At 43.2% G+C, this 16,814-nt stretch overlaps 2 protein-coding genes across 2 annotated transcripts; both read left to right on the top strand.

Annotated features, from left to right (window-relative positions):
• Positions 1-4,748: 4,748 nt before the first annotated feature.
• On the top strand, positions 4,749-7,500 carry LOC133885087 (GTP-binding nuclear protein Ran-2). The gene is made up of 8 exons (XM_062324723.1): positions 4,749-4,909; positions 5,011-5,080; positions 5,981-6,037; positions 6,129-6,246; positions 6,490-6,579; positions 6,651-6,830; positions 6,920-6,997; positions 7,138-7,500. The coding sequence occupies exons 1-8, from the start codon at positions 4,907-4,909 to the stop codon at positions 7,205-7,207; spliced, it is 666 nt and encodes a 221-aa protein (XP_062180707.1). The 5' UTR covers positions 4,749-4,906; the 3' UTR covers positions 7,208-7,500.
• Positions 7,501-12,473: 4,973 nt separating this feature from the next.
• Positions 12,474-16,814, top strand: LOC133884899 (malate dehydrogenase, mitochondrial-like). Its single transcript, XM_062324490.1, has 7 exons — positions 12,474-12,870; positions 12,946-13,119; positions 13,810-13,978; positions 14,088-14,149; positions 14,581-14,705; positions 15,623-15,740; positions 16,429-16,814. Exons 1-7 carry the CDS (start codon positions 12,628-12,630, stop codon positions 16,567-16,569), a joined length of 1,032 nt encoding a protein of 343 aa, XP_062180474.1. The 5' UTR covers positions 12,474-12,627; the 3' UTR covers positions 16,570-16,814.

Below are 16,814 nucleotides of genomic sequence, written 5' to 3'. Positions count from 1 at the left end.
GAGTCGAGAATATATATACTCATACTGTGTAAGACTTGCTAGTACCTTCGTACTAAGGGGTGCTGCCCTTAAGTTGTTTTCAGGTTCACAGGTCGGCGAGGAAGAGGCAGTTTTCGGCTACTTTTTGCCTGCCGATCCGGGTGGCGGGCAGGAGTAGCACCTTCTACTCCGAACTCCGACGCTTTTGGTATGGAGCCTAAGGGCATACGGCTCCATACTCTTTTGTTGTATAGGTTTTTCTTCCGCTGCTTAGTTGTTGCTGTTCTTCTTTTGTTGTAAATTGTGGAAGCAGTTGCATGTTTAATAATTGTAATCCAGTTTAATTACTTGCTCTCTATTAAACTGTGTTGTGATATTTGAGTTGGAAGGCATGTGTTCCGATCCTGGGCACAAAACACGTGCCGGGACTACCGGAATGGTATTCTGGTTAATCGTCGAGGTTGTGATTATGAATAATGATCCTCCTGATGATTAATTAGAATACTATTTGGACGGTTCCTCACAGGACAGGTTCGCGAGAAGAAACTAGATGGGCTAGCTTATCGACTAGGAAATTATCCTTGCGAGGGACGTGCATTGCTCCAGCCTTCTCACTTCGGCGAGGTATGTCACAGTTATCGGATCAGAGCATTGAAACTCCTTATGCACTTGGTTAACAACTAGTATTGAGTCCCCTAATGCTAACAGACGTTTAATTCTAAGTGCGAAGGCTGTCCGTATTCCAGACAAGAGGCCCTCGTATTCTGCAATATTGTTAGTGGCTGGAAAATATAATTGAACTACGTACCTAAGGATGTTGCCGGTTGGTAAGGTCAGGACTACTCCAGCCCCCCGCTTCCTTCAACGTGAACAACCCATCGAAATGCATGGTCTAGTGCTCATTTGCCTCTGGTCGTTGTACCTGCTCAGGCTCAAAAGATGACCACTTAGCCATAAAATTGACAAGCGTATGGGACTTGATAGCCGTCCGGGGACAAACTGGAGATCGAACTCCCCGAGCTCTACTGTCCACTTTATCGTTCTTCCTATCGCATCCCTATTGTTGAGAATATCTCTGATCGGGGGCGAGGAGATTATCTTGATTTTATGAGCCTGAAAGTAGTGTCTGAGCTTGTGAGAAGCCATCAGAATGACGTATAGCAGCTTCTGAGCATGTGGGTACCAAGTCTTCATGCCGTGTAGGACCTCACTGACATAGTACACTGGTCAGTGAAGACCTTCTCGCTTGACAACCAGTACCGCGCTAGAAACCTGTGGGGTGGCTGCAACATAGAGCAAGAGCTCCTCGTTTGATCGAGGCACAATCAGTACAGGAGAGGAGGAGATGTACCTTTTTAGATCTTGGAGGGTCATTTTCGCTTCCAGTATCCACCGAAAGTTGTTGCTCCTCTTCAAGAGCTTAAAGAGTGGTAGCCCCCTCTCTCGTAGCGTTGAGATGAACCTATTCAATGCTGGCACACATATTGTTAGTTTCTGAACTTCTTTTAGCCTGCTTGGGGACTTAATTTGGTTGATGGCTCTGATCTTCTCAGGGTTTGCCTATATTTCTTTACTGGAAACAAGGAATCTGAGAAACTTCCTTGATGGGACTCTAAACGTGCACTCTTTGGGTTCAGCTTAATGTGGTACTTCCGAAGGTTATCGAACATTTTCTGGAAGTCCACGACCAGATCGCCCTTGGTTCTACTCTTCATGACCACATCATCCACGTACGCCTCGACGTTTTAACCGAGCTATGGTTGAAGAATGCTGCGGGAGTCTCAGAGTGCTCCCCGTTGCCGAGGGAGGACGAGATATTTCCTATCGTGGAGCCTGCCATGATTCTTGGTGATCGCGACCCTCACTAATCTTGACGACGGATGTGGTGTTTGCCACTGTAGTTTGGCATCGTTTAGTCTCAACTAGGAGAGCAAGATCACGCAACCATGACACCACTGGCAAACCCTCCGATACTGCTACCAGCGGGTGGCTAAGAAGCATTCACACAGTCTACAGATTATGTATAAGTGTCATGGCCTCATAGTCAAGCTGCCGGACGTGGAGTGGTCACATATCGTGAAGGGGGATACCTGGGTATTTGTGTGGCATGACGACATTGGTGATGATGCCACTAAAGATCGCATCCTCGCAACAGCTCCTCCGTGCGACCCTGTGGTGGTTGGGACTATATCGAAGCGTTCCCGTGTCCAGCTCTGGTATAGTTCCCCTCTAGGCGCGTGGCCTAGGGATCATCGTCGGCACCCAGAACACGGGAGCCTCCGCTGCCCCTCGTTTCATGAATTGTCTTGGAAACCTTTCATTGAGCCTCTGAGCCTTCAGACTACGGTTTGATGTCCCACTCCTGGAGCACACTGGGCTCGTCTGGGTTGTACTCTATGACGAATACCTCGCGGTGACCGGGGTCCTCGGAACGATACTCAATGGTTGGTGTGGATCCAACCATGGGTAGCCCAATCAGATCTTTAACACCTACCGAAATGTAGAAATATGTCTCCTATCTGGCGCGCTAACTGTCGAGGGTTAATCCCTTATAATAATTCTTGGGTGTACCGGTCGAAGGGTGCGTGAACAACGCTGAAGGTGTGCTTTCGTCAGTGTGTGCGTGTTAAACTCAAGAACACCAGGGTTATCCAGGTTCACACCTCCTCAAGGTAACAACCTTATGTCCTGTGTATTTTGTTATAAGTGCTTGTGAATCGGTTACCCATCTTCCTTTACAAATCGAGTCCTCCTCTCTTTATATATGTCGAGGGTAAATCCCTGATAGTGATTCCGGGGTGTATCGGACGACGGGTGCGTGATCTTTGTTCGGGGAGTGCCTACTGATTTTGTTTGTGTATGTGCAACTCAAGAACACCGATGATTATCCAGGTTCAAGCCCCTCTCAGGGTAATAGCCCTACATCCTGTGTATTCTTTTCTTGTGGTCTAAGTTGGTTACAGAATAGTGTTCCTGCCCAGCCTTCTTCTCCTCGGGTCGAATCCTTTTTTCCCATCTCTTTACAAGCCTGATACTCCTCTCTTTATGTATCAGAGGGAGAGAGAATTTACAAGTGAGTCAAGACATAGACCCAGGTCTAGCTAGAACTTCCCACTAGGCCCATCATTACTAACAGCAGACGTATCCCACTTGCTCTGTGACGCCACAAAGCATGTCCCGTTGCTCCACCGCCTGCGTCATCCCGGTCGCCTGGACTGCCCTGTCCCGTCCCCACGCGCCGCCTGCGCACCTGCAAAAGACCTCCTGACATGCCTGTCAGGTCGTCCCATATCATTTAATGCTACGGGACGGGACACGACAACTCTGCGCCGACCACGCCTTGGACGACCAGAAAGAGGACCTGGGGAAGGGAAATACTCGAGTGAAAAAGCATTTATTGTGATTAGACTGCTTAGACACATATCTGCCCTACGACCAGAGGAGACTAGTCGCGGGGTTTGCTCCTGCGACTGGGGACTGGTCGCAGAGCTTGGTCGGAGAGCCTGGTTGCGCGGTTGCTGACTAGTCGCGCGGGGTGACCATAGTTCCGGACAAATGTGGCATACATCACATGCTGATATCTTACCGGCGTGGGTCCGCCCGTGAGGGGACCCCACTATTCTTTACACCGGCAATATACTAGAGAGAGAAATAACTTATAAGTGGGTCTTGATTAGCAGACCTATGCCTAGCTAGATATTCAACTCTTGGATCATATTTTGGAGAACCAGGTGAGCTCAATTTGCCTTGAGAGCTTTGGGTGCTTGTCTAACCATGGAACACCTCCACATCTGCCTTTCCTGACCGCCTGGCACGTCCCATCGCCGTGCGTCGTAAGATCGTCTGTCAAGTCATCCTGTCCTTGTTCCCCGTGAGTCTACTTGCAAAGCTGTCCACTTGCCTGCTCGTTCTACAGACCCTGTCTCGTCAGCCGTGCGGTGTTGCGCCGACCCACAAGGTCTCATCCATAGCATTTAATGCTATGAGATAAGACAATGCCCAACCGTGCCGACCATGACTTTATTCACTAGATGGGATGCCTCAGAAAAGAAAGCACTTAAGTAGATAGCAATAAATACGATTAAATGAATTAGGTAAGGACCGATCCCGCGACCAGCAAGGACTGGTCGCAAGATCTCATAATATCATAAGTAGACTGGTCACGCAAGCCTTGAGTTGGTCGTGTGAGCTTAGACCTGGTCGCGCAATGAGCCAAGGTTCAAAAAATACCCCCCATCGGTCATCATACATCTCGTGAGGTCTATTAGTTAGGACATTCCCTTACTCAATACTTCGATACGTTGTGTTAACGTGTACATTGTATATATCAAACACTTTTCTATCACATAATAGTAATTGCATATGTGTTTCACACACGTATAATTAATTTAGTATAATAATCATTTGATAAACTCGGGTGAACGGTGGAGATCAATAGGATATGCCACAACTTGTGTATTTTATAATAGTACAATTGAAGAATTTTTTTTAAAAAATAATCCTTGGAAAAGTTGGGCCGTAAACAGACACTGTAGTATCTCAGGCCGAAATATTAAATGGCCGACTATCATAGGGTTGGGCCGGCCCACCGTGGCCTGTTACGTAATCCGACAAGGGGGCCCACGAGGCCCACTTTGCGGCTCCAACGGGTTCCGGATCGACGGTCGGGAATCTCGCGTGGGACGAAAGCTAGCCGGATGCCACCCCACCCCGCCGCCCAAGATCCAGCGGCCGAAATTCCTGCGTCCATCCAAAGCTACCAAACCCCCGCACCCTTGAGAAAAAAAAAAAGACGCCGCGGCAGCTATAAATGCCTCCGCCTCCACGGGCGGCTCGCCCATTTCCAATTCGAATTCTAGGGTTTTGCTGGTGCTGCTCGCCGTGCTCTTCGTAGCCGCATCGGTGCGGTTCACAGCGTGCGGCTAAGATGGTGAGTGCGCGAGCAGATCGGGGTTTCGCCGTGCTTGATCTGCGGATCTGGGGTCGCGTGTGTTTGATCTGTGATGTTTTTGGTGTTTTTTTTCTTTTCAGGCGCTGCCGAATCAGGGCACCGTGGATTACCCCAGCTTCAAGCTCGTCATCGTCGGCGATGGCGGAACGGGTATTTTTTTCTTTTTCTTTACAGTCGATTTTTGTTTCCTTTGTTTCTCAGAAAGGGTAGGATCTCATGCGTTGGTTCGGTGCGGTTCGTACGAGATCTAGTGGATTACGGTTTGTAGTGGTGTGTGGAATCTGTCGATATTTTGGTGCTCCGTGATTAGAATACTAGATAGAGGGTATGCGATAAGAGTAATTTTAATCATTGCGATGTTATAGAGTTTTCCCCTCTTTTGGACCTATAGTTCAGATAAAAAAGCTGTGCGATGATGTGTATGAGCTAGGATCACGAGGGCTGATTTATTCATAAGTAGTCTTAATACTAAGTAACTGGTCTTTTCATCAGTGAAATTAGTGGGAAAAATCACTTTGACTCGTGTAAATAAGGAGAATATGTGTGAAATATCTAATTTGAGAGGCGGAGGTGGTCCATTTCTTGTTCTAATGTTGTGAATGCCCACACACAGAAATTTTGTGGATGCACTACTAGTAACTCGTGAATAGAAATGACAAGCTAGTTTTTGTGAGAGCTTTGACATCCATTGGAATGGCATTTCGTGTTTTGTTTTTTGCAACCTTCATACATTGGTTGTGGTTAATTTCTTGATTCTAATGTTCTGAATGCCCACACAGAAATTTTGTGGATGCATTGTTGGCAACTTGTGAATGAAATTGCAAGCTAGGTTTTTTTTTGGTGAGAGCTCTTACATCCATTAGAATGGTATTTTGTGTTTTGTTGTTTGTAACCTACGTACATTGGCTGTGGTATAATTCAATTTTTAAAGCTTCACATGGCACCCACTAAGTTCTAGGAAGTCATAGTTGCTTTTGACTGCTCGTTCATTTCTGATTCGTTTTATCTTTCATGCCAGATTGTTATCCTTAATGGCATTTCTCGTTGCAGGTAAAACCACATTTGTGAAGAGGCATCTCACCGGAGAGTTCGAGAAGAAATACGAGCGTAAGTATTGTGCACACTTATGCCATCTTTGCTGTACTTCTCATCACTAATAATACTCGATCGCTATTGTATTTTCATTTTGTGGTTTCAGCAACCATTGGTGTTGAAGTTCATCCATTGGATTTCACCACAAACTGTGGTAAGATCCGTTTCTACTGCTGGGACACTGCTGGGCAAGAGAAGTTTGGTGGCCTTCGGGATGGATACTAGTAAGTGTTATTTGTGATTTTTTTCTTCTGTAAATGTGATGAAGTTTCTGCTAAATTTCATTTATTTGAATGATGCCTTAACTTCAATGATATTTGAATAATGAAGTCAGCAAATTGTGCTGTAAAATTTCATCCACTAAATTAATGTTGGTATTTCAAATGCAAACTTATACCTTCTCATGTAAATCTTTTTTTCCTCTTATACATTTGCTTTACTGTTACTATTTTCCTGTTTCCATGCAGTATTCATGGTCAGTGTGCGATTATTATGTTTGATGTAACCTCAAGGCTGACTTACAAGAATGTTCCTACATGGCATAGGGACCTGTGCAGGTTTGGTACAGCTTAATACTTAAGGTAGATTTTGTTGCGGGATTCTGATGTCCAATTATGTACCCGTGCAGGGTGTGTGAAAACATCCCCATTGTCCTCTGCGGTAACAAGGTTGATGTGAAGAACAGGCAGGTCAAGGCCAAGCAGGTCACTTTCCACAGGAAGAAGAACCTACAGTACTATGAAATTTCTGCCAAGAGTAACTACAACTTTGAGAAGCCTTTCCTTTATCTTGCAAGGAAACTGGCTGGGTAAGCAACTCCCCTTAGTTCTTTGCATCTTGAGCCCACAGGATATTATGAGCATACACTAATGCTATTGAATGGCTTGGTGTTATTAGTGATCCGAACCTTCACTTTGTTGAAGCGGTAGCTCTTAAGCCACCAGAAGTTAACATCGACATGGCTATGCAGCAACAGTGAGTGTTATCCTTTGTTCTTTTGTTTTCCCTGTCATCTTTTCTTTCCTTGCATTATCTGCTTGTACAGTGTCCAAGTGGATACTGAACCTGTCTTAAGCGTTGCTTGAACTTAAATCACTCCTCATTTTTACTCGCAGGCATGAAGCTGAGCTTGCTGCAGCCGCAGCACAACCTCTTCCTGATGACGATGACGATCTGATTGAGTAGAGAGAGGATCACGAGTCTCATACTTCAGCAGACGGAGTTGTGCTTTCCATAAGAGTTGTTTTGGGTGAATGCTCGCTAGAGTTAGCGTTGCCTGTCTCTGGATCTTTCCCGTCTCTCGGACACGTTGAAACATTTTGAATGTGTGACGCCGTTCTACATGTTGCCATGAATTTGTTGGCTCCTTTTATACATTGCTTTGTACTCTGGTTGTTGGTAAACATTGTTGTGGCAGTCGTTTTGTACTGCCCAGATTATCAATCTATCCGCTGTACCATATAAAACTGCGTTTGTCATATTTCCTTGCTCTTCATTGAGGTGTTCTGATTCCAATTCGATACATCGGCGTAGTGGAGGGAGTGGCGTATGCATATTCTTACGGTTAATAAGTATCGATTACGGCTGGCTGGGAGTTGAAAGATGATTAGTAGCGGCCTGGAAATGTTGCTGAAGCTTTTGAGCACCCTGTGGCTATGGAAGCCCTAAGAAGAGTTTTGATTCCTTGGACACTATTACACTTCTGATTTGTATAACCAAGGGCGAGGAACCAAGTTCAGGGTTAGAACATCCGTGTTAACGAGCAAATCAACCTCTCATTTTTTGCCCCCTGAATCAAATTGTTCCACTCTGAGTACATTATTTTCAAGTTGCTGGATCAAACAAGACCGAAGTTATGGATTCTGCTCTCTCGGAGCCCCGAACGGCTGGGTTTATAGCCTTGAATTGGTCGCACTTGTGAATCCGTCAGTCAATGTAGTATACAGTAGAAAGAAGCAGAGACCAAGGAAAAAATATGGCCTTCAGTAGGCAGAGCCAAAGCCGTCGTGCAAGCCGTTATGCTTGGAAAGGGCAGATCTAGCCTTAAAAACTATAAGCAGGCATACCAGTATCTGGGCTTTTACGGCTTCACCAAAAAAATATCTACTTTCATTGAAAAAACAAGAATTTGAGTGGTATTTGTGCGCTCTCCTTGTCCGCCCTATTGCTTTGGTAGTGTCATGCCATCGTTGTGCACTTAGTGCGCAAGAGGGTGATTGGTTCTCCGTAGCAATGTATCTTGATCTGACGAATGAGTCTAATCTTAGAGAGAAATATATTTAATTATTTAGAAATATATTTAGTTATTTATATGTACTGTTTTATTTTAGCATGGTGGATGTAAATGTATGTCCGTAGTCTGATCCAGGAGGGAAGCAACATTTTGAATTGAGCTTCCCTCCGTAGCTTGACCTGGCAGATACAGACTGATGTATCTACTTATGTAGACAGGTTCACTTGTTAATGTTACAAAATCATCTTCATACAAACAACTAATTATAATCTCAACTCTTGTATCCGCTCATGTAACTTTAGATTCAGTCAAATAAATAGAAACTCAGCTTAATCTGTCTAAACAGATACAACTAACTAAACATTTTTACTTCACTCAATCTACTTTTTTTCAACCTATATGTACAATCTATACAATCAACAACGCATGGGAGGAGCAAATTACACGGCAAAAAAAAATCAAAAATAGGCAACAAACATCATCATATTTGCCAAAATAGACAATATATCGGTGTATTTGCAAATCTAGCAACTGTATTCGACACCTCAAATATTGAAACATCGATTCCGATACCTAAGGCACCAAAAACTACTATATTCGGTACCTCAGGTGCTGAATACATGCTGATCCTGCTTCGTCCCTCACGTCGCATCTTCTCGTGTATCATTTCGGGACTGAATAAAATACAGTAGCACAATTTTGTGGTACCTGCTGCTCTATGAAAATCATCTGTCCCCTATGGTTCTCGTCATACCGCTGTTAACGAAGCTTGAGAAGACCACCATGAGCTATGACAATGATTTCAATCTACATGATTCAATAAGTAGGTGAATAACAAATTAGAATATATTATAAACTTCATGTGTTCAATAAGTATGTGAATAACAAATTAGAATATATTACAAGTTTCAAGGTTCAATAAATAAGTGAATAATAAGTTTCATGGTTCGATAACAAAATATCGTATGTGATGCCAGTACCAAACGATATATTATAAAATAAGTAGTACAACTAATAGGTGAATTAAAATTTAGAATACAAACCATGACTGCAAATAATTTCAAACAACAAACAAAAATGCAACAATTCTAATACACTATAGTTCGATAGTGGCATGATAGTTTACTGCCGGGTCGAGCATACCCTCTTGTCATGGCTAGGTTGTTTATAAAGTTTGCACTTGCGTAGACCATCAACAACATCTGCTTCATCTATGTCACCTTGCAACCTTGTGGCTCTAGGCCTTCCACGATCTATGCGTCATGCTCGAGGATAAGGTACCCACTTAAGCCCCTCGATCGTTTTGTAGCTGCTTCCAATGTTAAAGGACCACATTTTTAGAAGCCATATGCTCCTCAATGCATCGATCGTGACGTACGATGCTATGTACTGTAATCCGTCATTGTCGCCCATGTCCCTGCAAGCGGCTAAGACATGCGAGCACGGGATATGATGCGATTTTAGCTTATTGCACGTGCACTTCACCTCGTGAGGTCCAAGTTGACATTGCTGCGCAGTGTCCCCTGCGCTATACTCTGAAACATACATACGACGGCACATGACCTCGAATTCATTGTTGGACAGTTCGTAGATCCTCGCCCGATGAAAGTATGTCTTATTCCTCCTTCTGAATATGATTTCCTTCACCTTAGATGCGAATCGCATGCTGCAATTTATAGCAACATCACCACAGTCTCGAAAATAGTCCACTGTTCTATAGAATATGAGCTCAATGATGGCACACAACGGGAGACCCCATACTCCCTTTAGGACATTGTTGAAGACCTCTGCTATATTCGTTGTCATGATGGTGTATATAATATGGGATACAATAATTTTAGATGGCCTATTTGCATAAGAAATGGTACAATATGATCATTTAAATGTGAGTGTTATGGATTAGGGCTCAACTCTCCATCGGCTTCTCCGCTATCTACGAGCTAAATAGGGCACACGAACGGCTAATGATAGTTTGTTCCCTAACTATTTACGTTCGTAGATGGTCCTCTTGTGCTTGTTGATCTACCATCATCTTGCGAGTGATCTCATTTAACTCTCTACATATCTCGTTGAACTTCGTCTTCTAGTTATGTAGACACAACCATTTGAATCTCTCTACAAGAGACTTGTTACGATACGTTGTGTACACGTTCACTCCCAAGCGCTGTATGCACCATCTTCTCTCCATATCAGGCTATGCAATGGAGTTGTTTGTGCTATCATGCAACACGCCAACGCATACAGAAGGCCCTTGTTACTGTATGAGATGATGCAAACTTGTTCACTGTTTCCCACGACACGTGTTCTCATCAAGTGACAAAACCACAACCAGCTATCATTATTCTCACTCTCAACCATTGCAAAGACGAGATGAATGATCTGATTATTTACATTCGCTGCTATCACTATCATAAGCGTGACATGTTACTTGCCGCTTAAAAATGTAGCATCCACGCATACAATCGGCATACAATGTCTGAAAGCTTTGATGCATTGTCCAAATGACCAGAATAACCTAATGAGGTATCAGTCAATGGTGTTGTATGACATATCCTCTAGCATGATCGGCTCATCCACCATGACTCACTGAGTCCCTAGATTGGTCATAGCAATTTTCTGCAGTAGGTTCGAAACATAGTTCTAAGACTCCTCGAAGCTCAAGCATTGCGCGAGTACAAAGCTCATGTGTTGTTCATTCTCATTTCGAATAACGTATGCACAACGATCGAGCTGTTTGGAACAAGTCGTGGCCGCACACCCTCTAGAAAAATATTATAGGATTGTTGGTTCACACGTAAAATGCTCATAACATGTGATTTCTGGCAATCCAAGTTTAATGCTCATATTTGATAATGCACTATTAACCTATTCATATATTTCTTTATACTAAGTGAGCTGAAGAGAGAAATAGACTAGTCTACCGTGAGTAGAAGACACTAAAAATATTGCTCTATTTGACTTCATAGCTGCTTATTTTCTTTAACTAAAAATAGAAGTTCTTATGCGGATCACTATTTTAATAGATTAAATTAAAATACTAATTAAATAGACGTACACTACTATTAATTAAAACTTCAATTTGATAACTTTTGGTGCTTTGTGATATTTATCTAATCTTTCTGTGCAACCCAAGTTTCTTAATCTTTCTAAAATTTATTTTTTATTATTTACCTTTTTTACCTTTTTTTCTCTCTTTCCTCTCATTGCACCGATACCCTACTTACACCTTTGAAGAACATACATGCACTAAGCCATCACCCTACGATACCACTAGCACAAAGTACTACCACTAGACCATCATATTATTAAACTAATTAAATAATCTAATTATACTAACTAATTAAATTCATGCTAATTACTATTATACAATCTACTTACTATAACTAAGTAAATAATTACTATTATAAAAATTCATACTAATTATTATTACACTGAGTAAGCAAATAATCAAACTCATATAATTAAACTAATTATACAAATGTAATTGAATGGATTAAACAATCTATTTACTCTAATTACTATTATTATTGTAAGTATTAATTAAATATATAATTTAAGTATTTACTATAACTCCCGCTACTGATTCTCCTCTCCTTGTGCTGTTACTTCTCACCTCGCGCTGCTTCTCCTCTCCACGCGTTGCGCTACTCCTTCTTCTCTTCTCACTTGCTCGCGCTGCTCATCTCCTATTTGGTTGCGCTGCGGCTCCTTACCAGCTTGTTCTCATTTTATAGCGAAAAACGGTAGCGCGGAGACTAGCTAATTAACGCGGGATAGCAACGCGTGGGTTAAAAAACTTGACAAAAGCGAAACTACGCGACATGACACGACCAGGCGCACCAAAAGTAGTGACAGAACACAACGTGAGTAAGGTCAGCCTGTATTTGGCACCTGAGGTGTCGAATACGGTGAATAGTGCGTACTCGACACCTCATATGCTGAATCCAGGAGTTTTCGGTGCCTTAAGTACCAAAATTGATTTTTTTTTAAGTGCCGAATATAGGTACTAAATTTGTAAATACGTTAATATATTGTTTATTTTTAAAAATACATCAATATGTTATCTATTTTTATAAATATAGTGATGTTTATTTGTTATTTTTATATTTTCCCTCCAATTACACTGCAAGTGAAGTGACCCTTGAGTCTCGGTCAGCCAGATAAACCCAGCACAGCAGAGGAACCCGTAAAAATCGCCTTCGCCTTTTCTCTCTCCCACCCCCACCAACAACTTCAGATCCCATCCACCCTTTGGATCTTTCCTCCCCTCCTCTCTATTAAAGCACCACCCGCCGCCGCCGCCGCCTCCTCCCCCCACCAGTCCACCACTCACAGCGAGGCACGCCCGAGCGAGCCCAACCCGGACGCTGCGATGAGGCCGTCCCTTCTGAAATCCGCGTCCCAGCTCCTCCGCCGCCAGCGCGGCTACTCCTCCACGGCCGCCGGCGCCAACCCGGAGCGGAAGGTTGCCATCCTCGGCGCGGCCGGCGGCATCGGGCAGCCACTCTCGCTCCTCATGAAGCTCAACCCGCTCGTCTCCTCCCTCTCCCTCTACGATATCGCCGGCACCCCCGGCGTCGCCGCCGACGTCTCCCACATCAACTCGCCTGCCCTGGTACTCCCCGCTGCCCTTCTCGTCGCGCATCACTGGCTCTGCTGGATCCGGGCTAATAGATTTTGGGTTCTTCAGGTGAAGGGGTTCATGGGGGATGACCAGCTCGGGGAGGCTTTGGAAGGGTCCGACGTCGTGATCATCCCCGCCGGGGTGCCGAGGAAGCCCGGAATGACTAGGGACGACCTCTTCAACATCAACGCCGGCATCGTTAAGGCCCTCTGCACCGCCATCTCTAAGCACTGCCCCAACGTAAGCGTTGAGCCCTTGCACTGTAGATCTGCTCTGGAGTTACATAGGTTTGGATGCTAAATTTGGTACTCTACTTTCGTCTAATTGGAATTGCCGGTGCTTAGACATGGTGTAGATACAGTTTTCAGTGATTATGTGGAGCACTATAGTGGTAGACAAAACCATAAGTGATAGGTACTAGAACAGCTGTTTCCCCAAAACGTACAGAATTTCCACTGTAGATCTGCTCTGGAGTTACATAGGTTTGGATGCTAAATTTGGTACTCTACTTTTGTCTAATTGGAATTGCCGGTGCTTAGACATGGTGTATATCCAGTTTTCAGTGATTATGTGGGGCAGTATAGTGGTAGACATAACCATAAGTGATAGGTACTAGAACAGCTGTTTCCCCAAAATGTACAGAATTTCCACATGCTAGTTGCCCGCCCCAATGTCATATGTCATTTCTAGGAGGCACACTCGCTCTGGAGCTCAGTTTAGATACATCTGGGTGTTGATATTTACATTGCCATGCTATTGTATATTATCTATTTACAACAGCAAATGAGATGTTGGATGATATGTTGAGTGACCCATGTGTGCCTGTATCTAATTCAAATCCAAGCCCTCAAGTGAGATGATATCAACTTAACATTGTTTAATATATATATTATCAATCTGATTGTGGCCGTTTTTATTATGCTTGTTTAGGCTCTTGTCAATATGATCAGCAACCCTGTCAACTCGACTGTCCCGATCGCAGCTGAGATTTTCAAGAAGGCTGGTACTTACGATGAGAAGAAGCTGTTTGGTGTGACAACTCTTGACGTTGTTCGTGCCAAAACTTTCTATGCTGCAAAGGCGGGCGTGCCAGTTACTGGTACTAAGAGGACATTTTACTTGGCAATTGCTGGAGACATTGAGGTTGTGGTTATCCGATTTTATTTATCAGCTCTCTCAATGTGAGTTGTTGCTGTGACCTTTTGCAGAGGTGAATGTTCCTGTTGTCGGGGGCCATGCTGGTATTACTATCCTGCCACTGTTCTCACAGGTGCTGTATCTACAGTTATTGTACCATTTCCTTCAACGGTAACATATAATTGAGCTCTAAATATACCAAGTTAGAATTGGAATAGTCAATGATAATAGAACATTATGGCGTATGTTTAGTAGTCACTTAATATTATGAATCTTGTTGGTGAAAAAAGCAGGTTGATGAGCAAAGTGGCTGTATCTTGTATATAGGAGTCAACATAGAATGTTTGTCTAGACTCTGGTGTGATAACTTCACTTGTCAATTGTGCATAATGAAGCAATATACCTTTTCTAGGTTTGATGCTATACATTTAGATTGCTTTCTTGTACTGATATGCGTGTAAGTGATAGTCATGTTCATTATTATACTAGGTGTATTCTATGTCATGCCGCATTCCTCTAAAGTTAGTAACTCAAACTCAAAATTAAATTTTCTGTTACATATAGGCCACTCCTGCGAGCAATGCATTGTCCCATGAAGACATCAAGGCTCTCACCAAGAGGACACAAGACGGTGGGACGGAGGTTGTTGAAGCAAAGGCTGGGAAGGGCTCTGCAACACTGTCCATGGCGTAAGTCTATACTCTATAAAACAGATGAACCTTTGCAAGCATGTCTACTGGTTACACTGTAGAATGTTAAACTAGCATATCCTATTGTTTATGATCTTTATAAAATATCAAGAGTATTTTGAATAATTTTCTGGTCAAGAAATTTGTTTCACACTCTGCAATCAGTAGAGGCTTCCTGCCTTCCTTTGTAGAATTTCTCTGAAGAACTGCCTGTTCCATATGTTGGCTGCTTGTGCACTAATTTCCTGGTTTTATACTTCTGTTAAGCTGCGAACTTCAAAGCTAGTAATATGCATGATACTGCAATTTGATGCTGTCGATTCTATTTGATTACTATTGTAATATGGTTGTATGTCCAAGCATCAATTTACAGTCAAAATTTAATGTATATGAAGCTATGTTGTTGTAATGAACAACAATTAGCAGTTTATCACATCCATAATACAAGTATATTTGGAATGAAGCTTCTTGCCAAACGATAATTGTAGGGTTTGTCCATGAGTATCTGTTCGAGATCATATTTCTTATTTTCAATTTCAAACTAATATAACACACTATGAGCATCATACGTAGGGCCTGTTTGGGTGGGTTGGATTTGGATCCAAATTCATAAAACTTTGCAGATCAATCGCCCTCATCCAGACCCCCTCCCCCCTATTTGGAATTTCTGTGTATCTTTACCTTAGCTTCCCTTTGGGTGCTCTGCCTGCATATGATGTGCTGTTTTATGATGGTTTATGATCCATCATACCAGTGGTTGTTTTTATCACCTTTTTGACCACTGAGATGTGTGTAGAGAAACTTTGTAACACTCCATCAACCTTTGTTTTGCATGAACATTTTAGGTGTATGCTGTTCCAGGTCAAACTCTGCTGCATTATTTGCTTTACTAATGTGATTACTCTTTCTTTATGCAGATATGCTGGTGCAGTTTTTGCAGATGCATGCTTGAAAGGTCTCAATGGAGTTCCTGACATCGTGGAGTGCTCCTTTGTGCAGTCTACTGTGACGGAGCTGCCATTCTTTGCCTCCAAGGTTTATCTAATGTGTAAATGTCGTCGTAAAATGCAATTGTGTGTTATCATATGGTCTTGCAGAAGTGTAAATCTACATGTTCTTGCTTCGTCTTTCTTTTCTTTTCGCGTTAAAGGCTTACACAGGTTACTAACATTTTAATTCCCATGGTATTATATAAGCTTCAATCTGTTTGTTGATTTTGGAAGCATGCACCCGTGATCTAGGTGGTGTTTCGTCCTGAATTATTCTGTGTGGTCACAGCCCTTAAAAGAACCTTTTCCTTTTGCTCAAGTCAGAACTGCCATTCTCATAGATGAGTCTATCATGTCTTATGGATTACATGGACTGAAGCACTTGAACTATTTCCACTTTGGTACATTTCTTGAGCATCAGTGTCGGCAGTCATACGATTCCATGTAGCAGCTTCGAGTTTTCAGAATCACTGAAAAGTAGCATTTCACATCCTTTTACATTATCATGGTTTGCCCTGTCTAAGCTGTCTTGTTAGCCCCAAGAGGGTGTTTTACTTTGGTCTGGTCAAATAACGTACTTTTTTAAAAACCTTGCCAATGCCAGCTCTTTACCTATACTAGTTAGGTGGGCTCTTTCTGGTGCACCATTGCACTTGATTTTGCAAATTTTCTCTCGAGACAGTCTTCATATGCTGGTTAGTGGAGTTTTAACACTACTTCCTTTCATGTTACAGGTAAGGTTAGGCAAGAATGGAGTGGAGGAAGTGCTCGGGCTGGGCGAGCTCTCCAACTTTGAGAAGGAGGGGCTGGAAAACCTCAAGGGCGAGCTCAAGTCTTCCATTGAGAAGGGTATCAAGTTTGCTCACGGGAACTAGGCAACTCGCACGGATTCTAACAATTCATATGTGAACGCGAGGCGATCTCTGAAATTTTTGGTTTGTCTGCTTCTTTTGCCCCCTTCTGGTGGGGGCGGCGAGGCGTTGTGTTCCATAATAAAATCCAGCGGCTTGATGCCAACCTGAACGAACAAAACTTGTACAAGAAACGTTTGCGCCGGTGCCTTTTGTGCTCGGCCAATAGTTCGGTGAGTCGTGACGAAAATAGAAACAAACTTGCCACC

Source organism: Phragmites australis, chromosome 11 (assembly GCF_958298935.1).
Source record: "Phragmites australis chromosome 11, lpPhrAust1.1, whole genome shotgun sequence".
Taxonomy (NCBI): domain Eukaryota; kingdom Viridiplantae; phylum Streptophyta; class Magnoliopsida; order Poales; family Poaceae; genus Phragmites; species Phragmites australis.
Note: the sequence above shows the minus strand (reverse complement) of the source record. Positions and strands in the feature narration are given on the sequence as shown.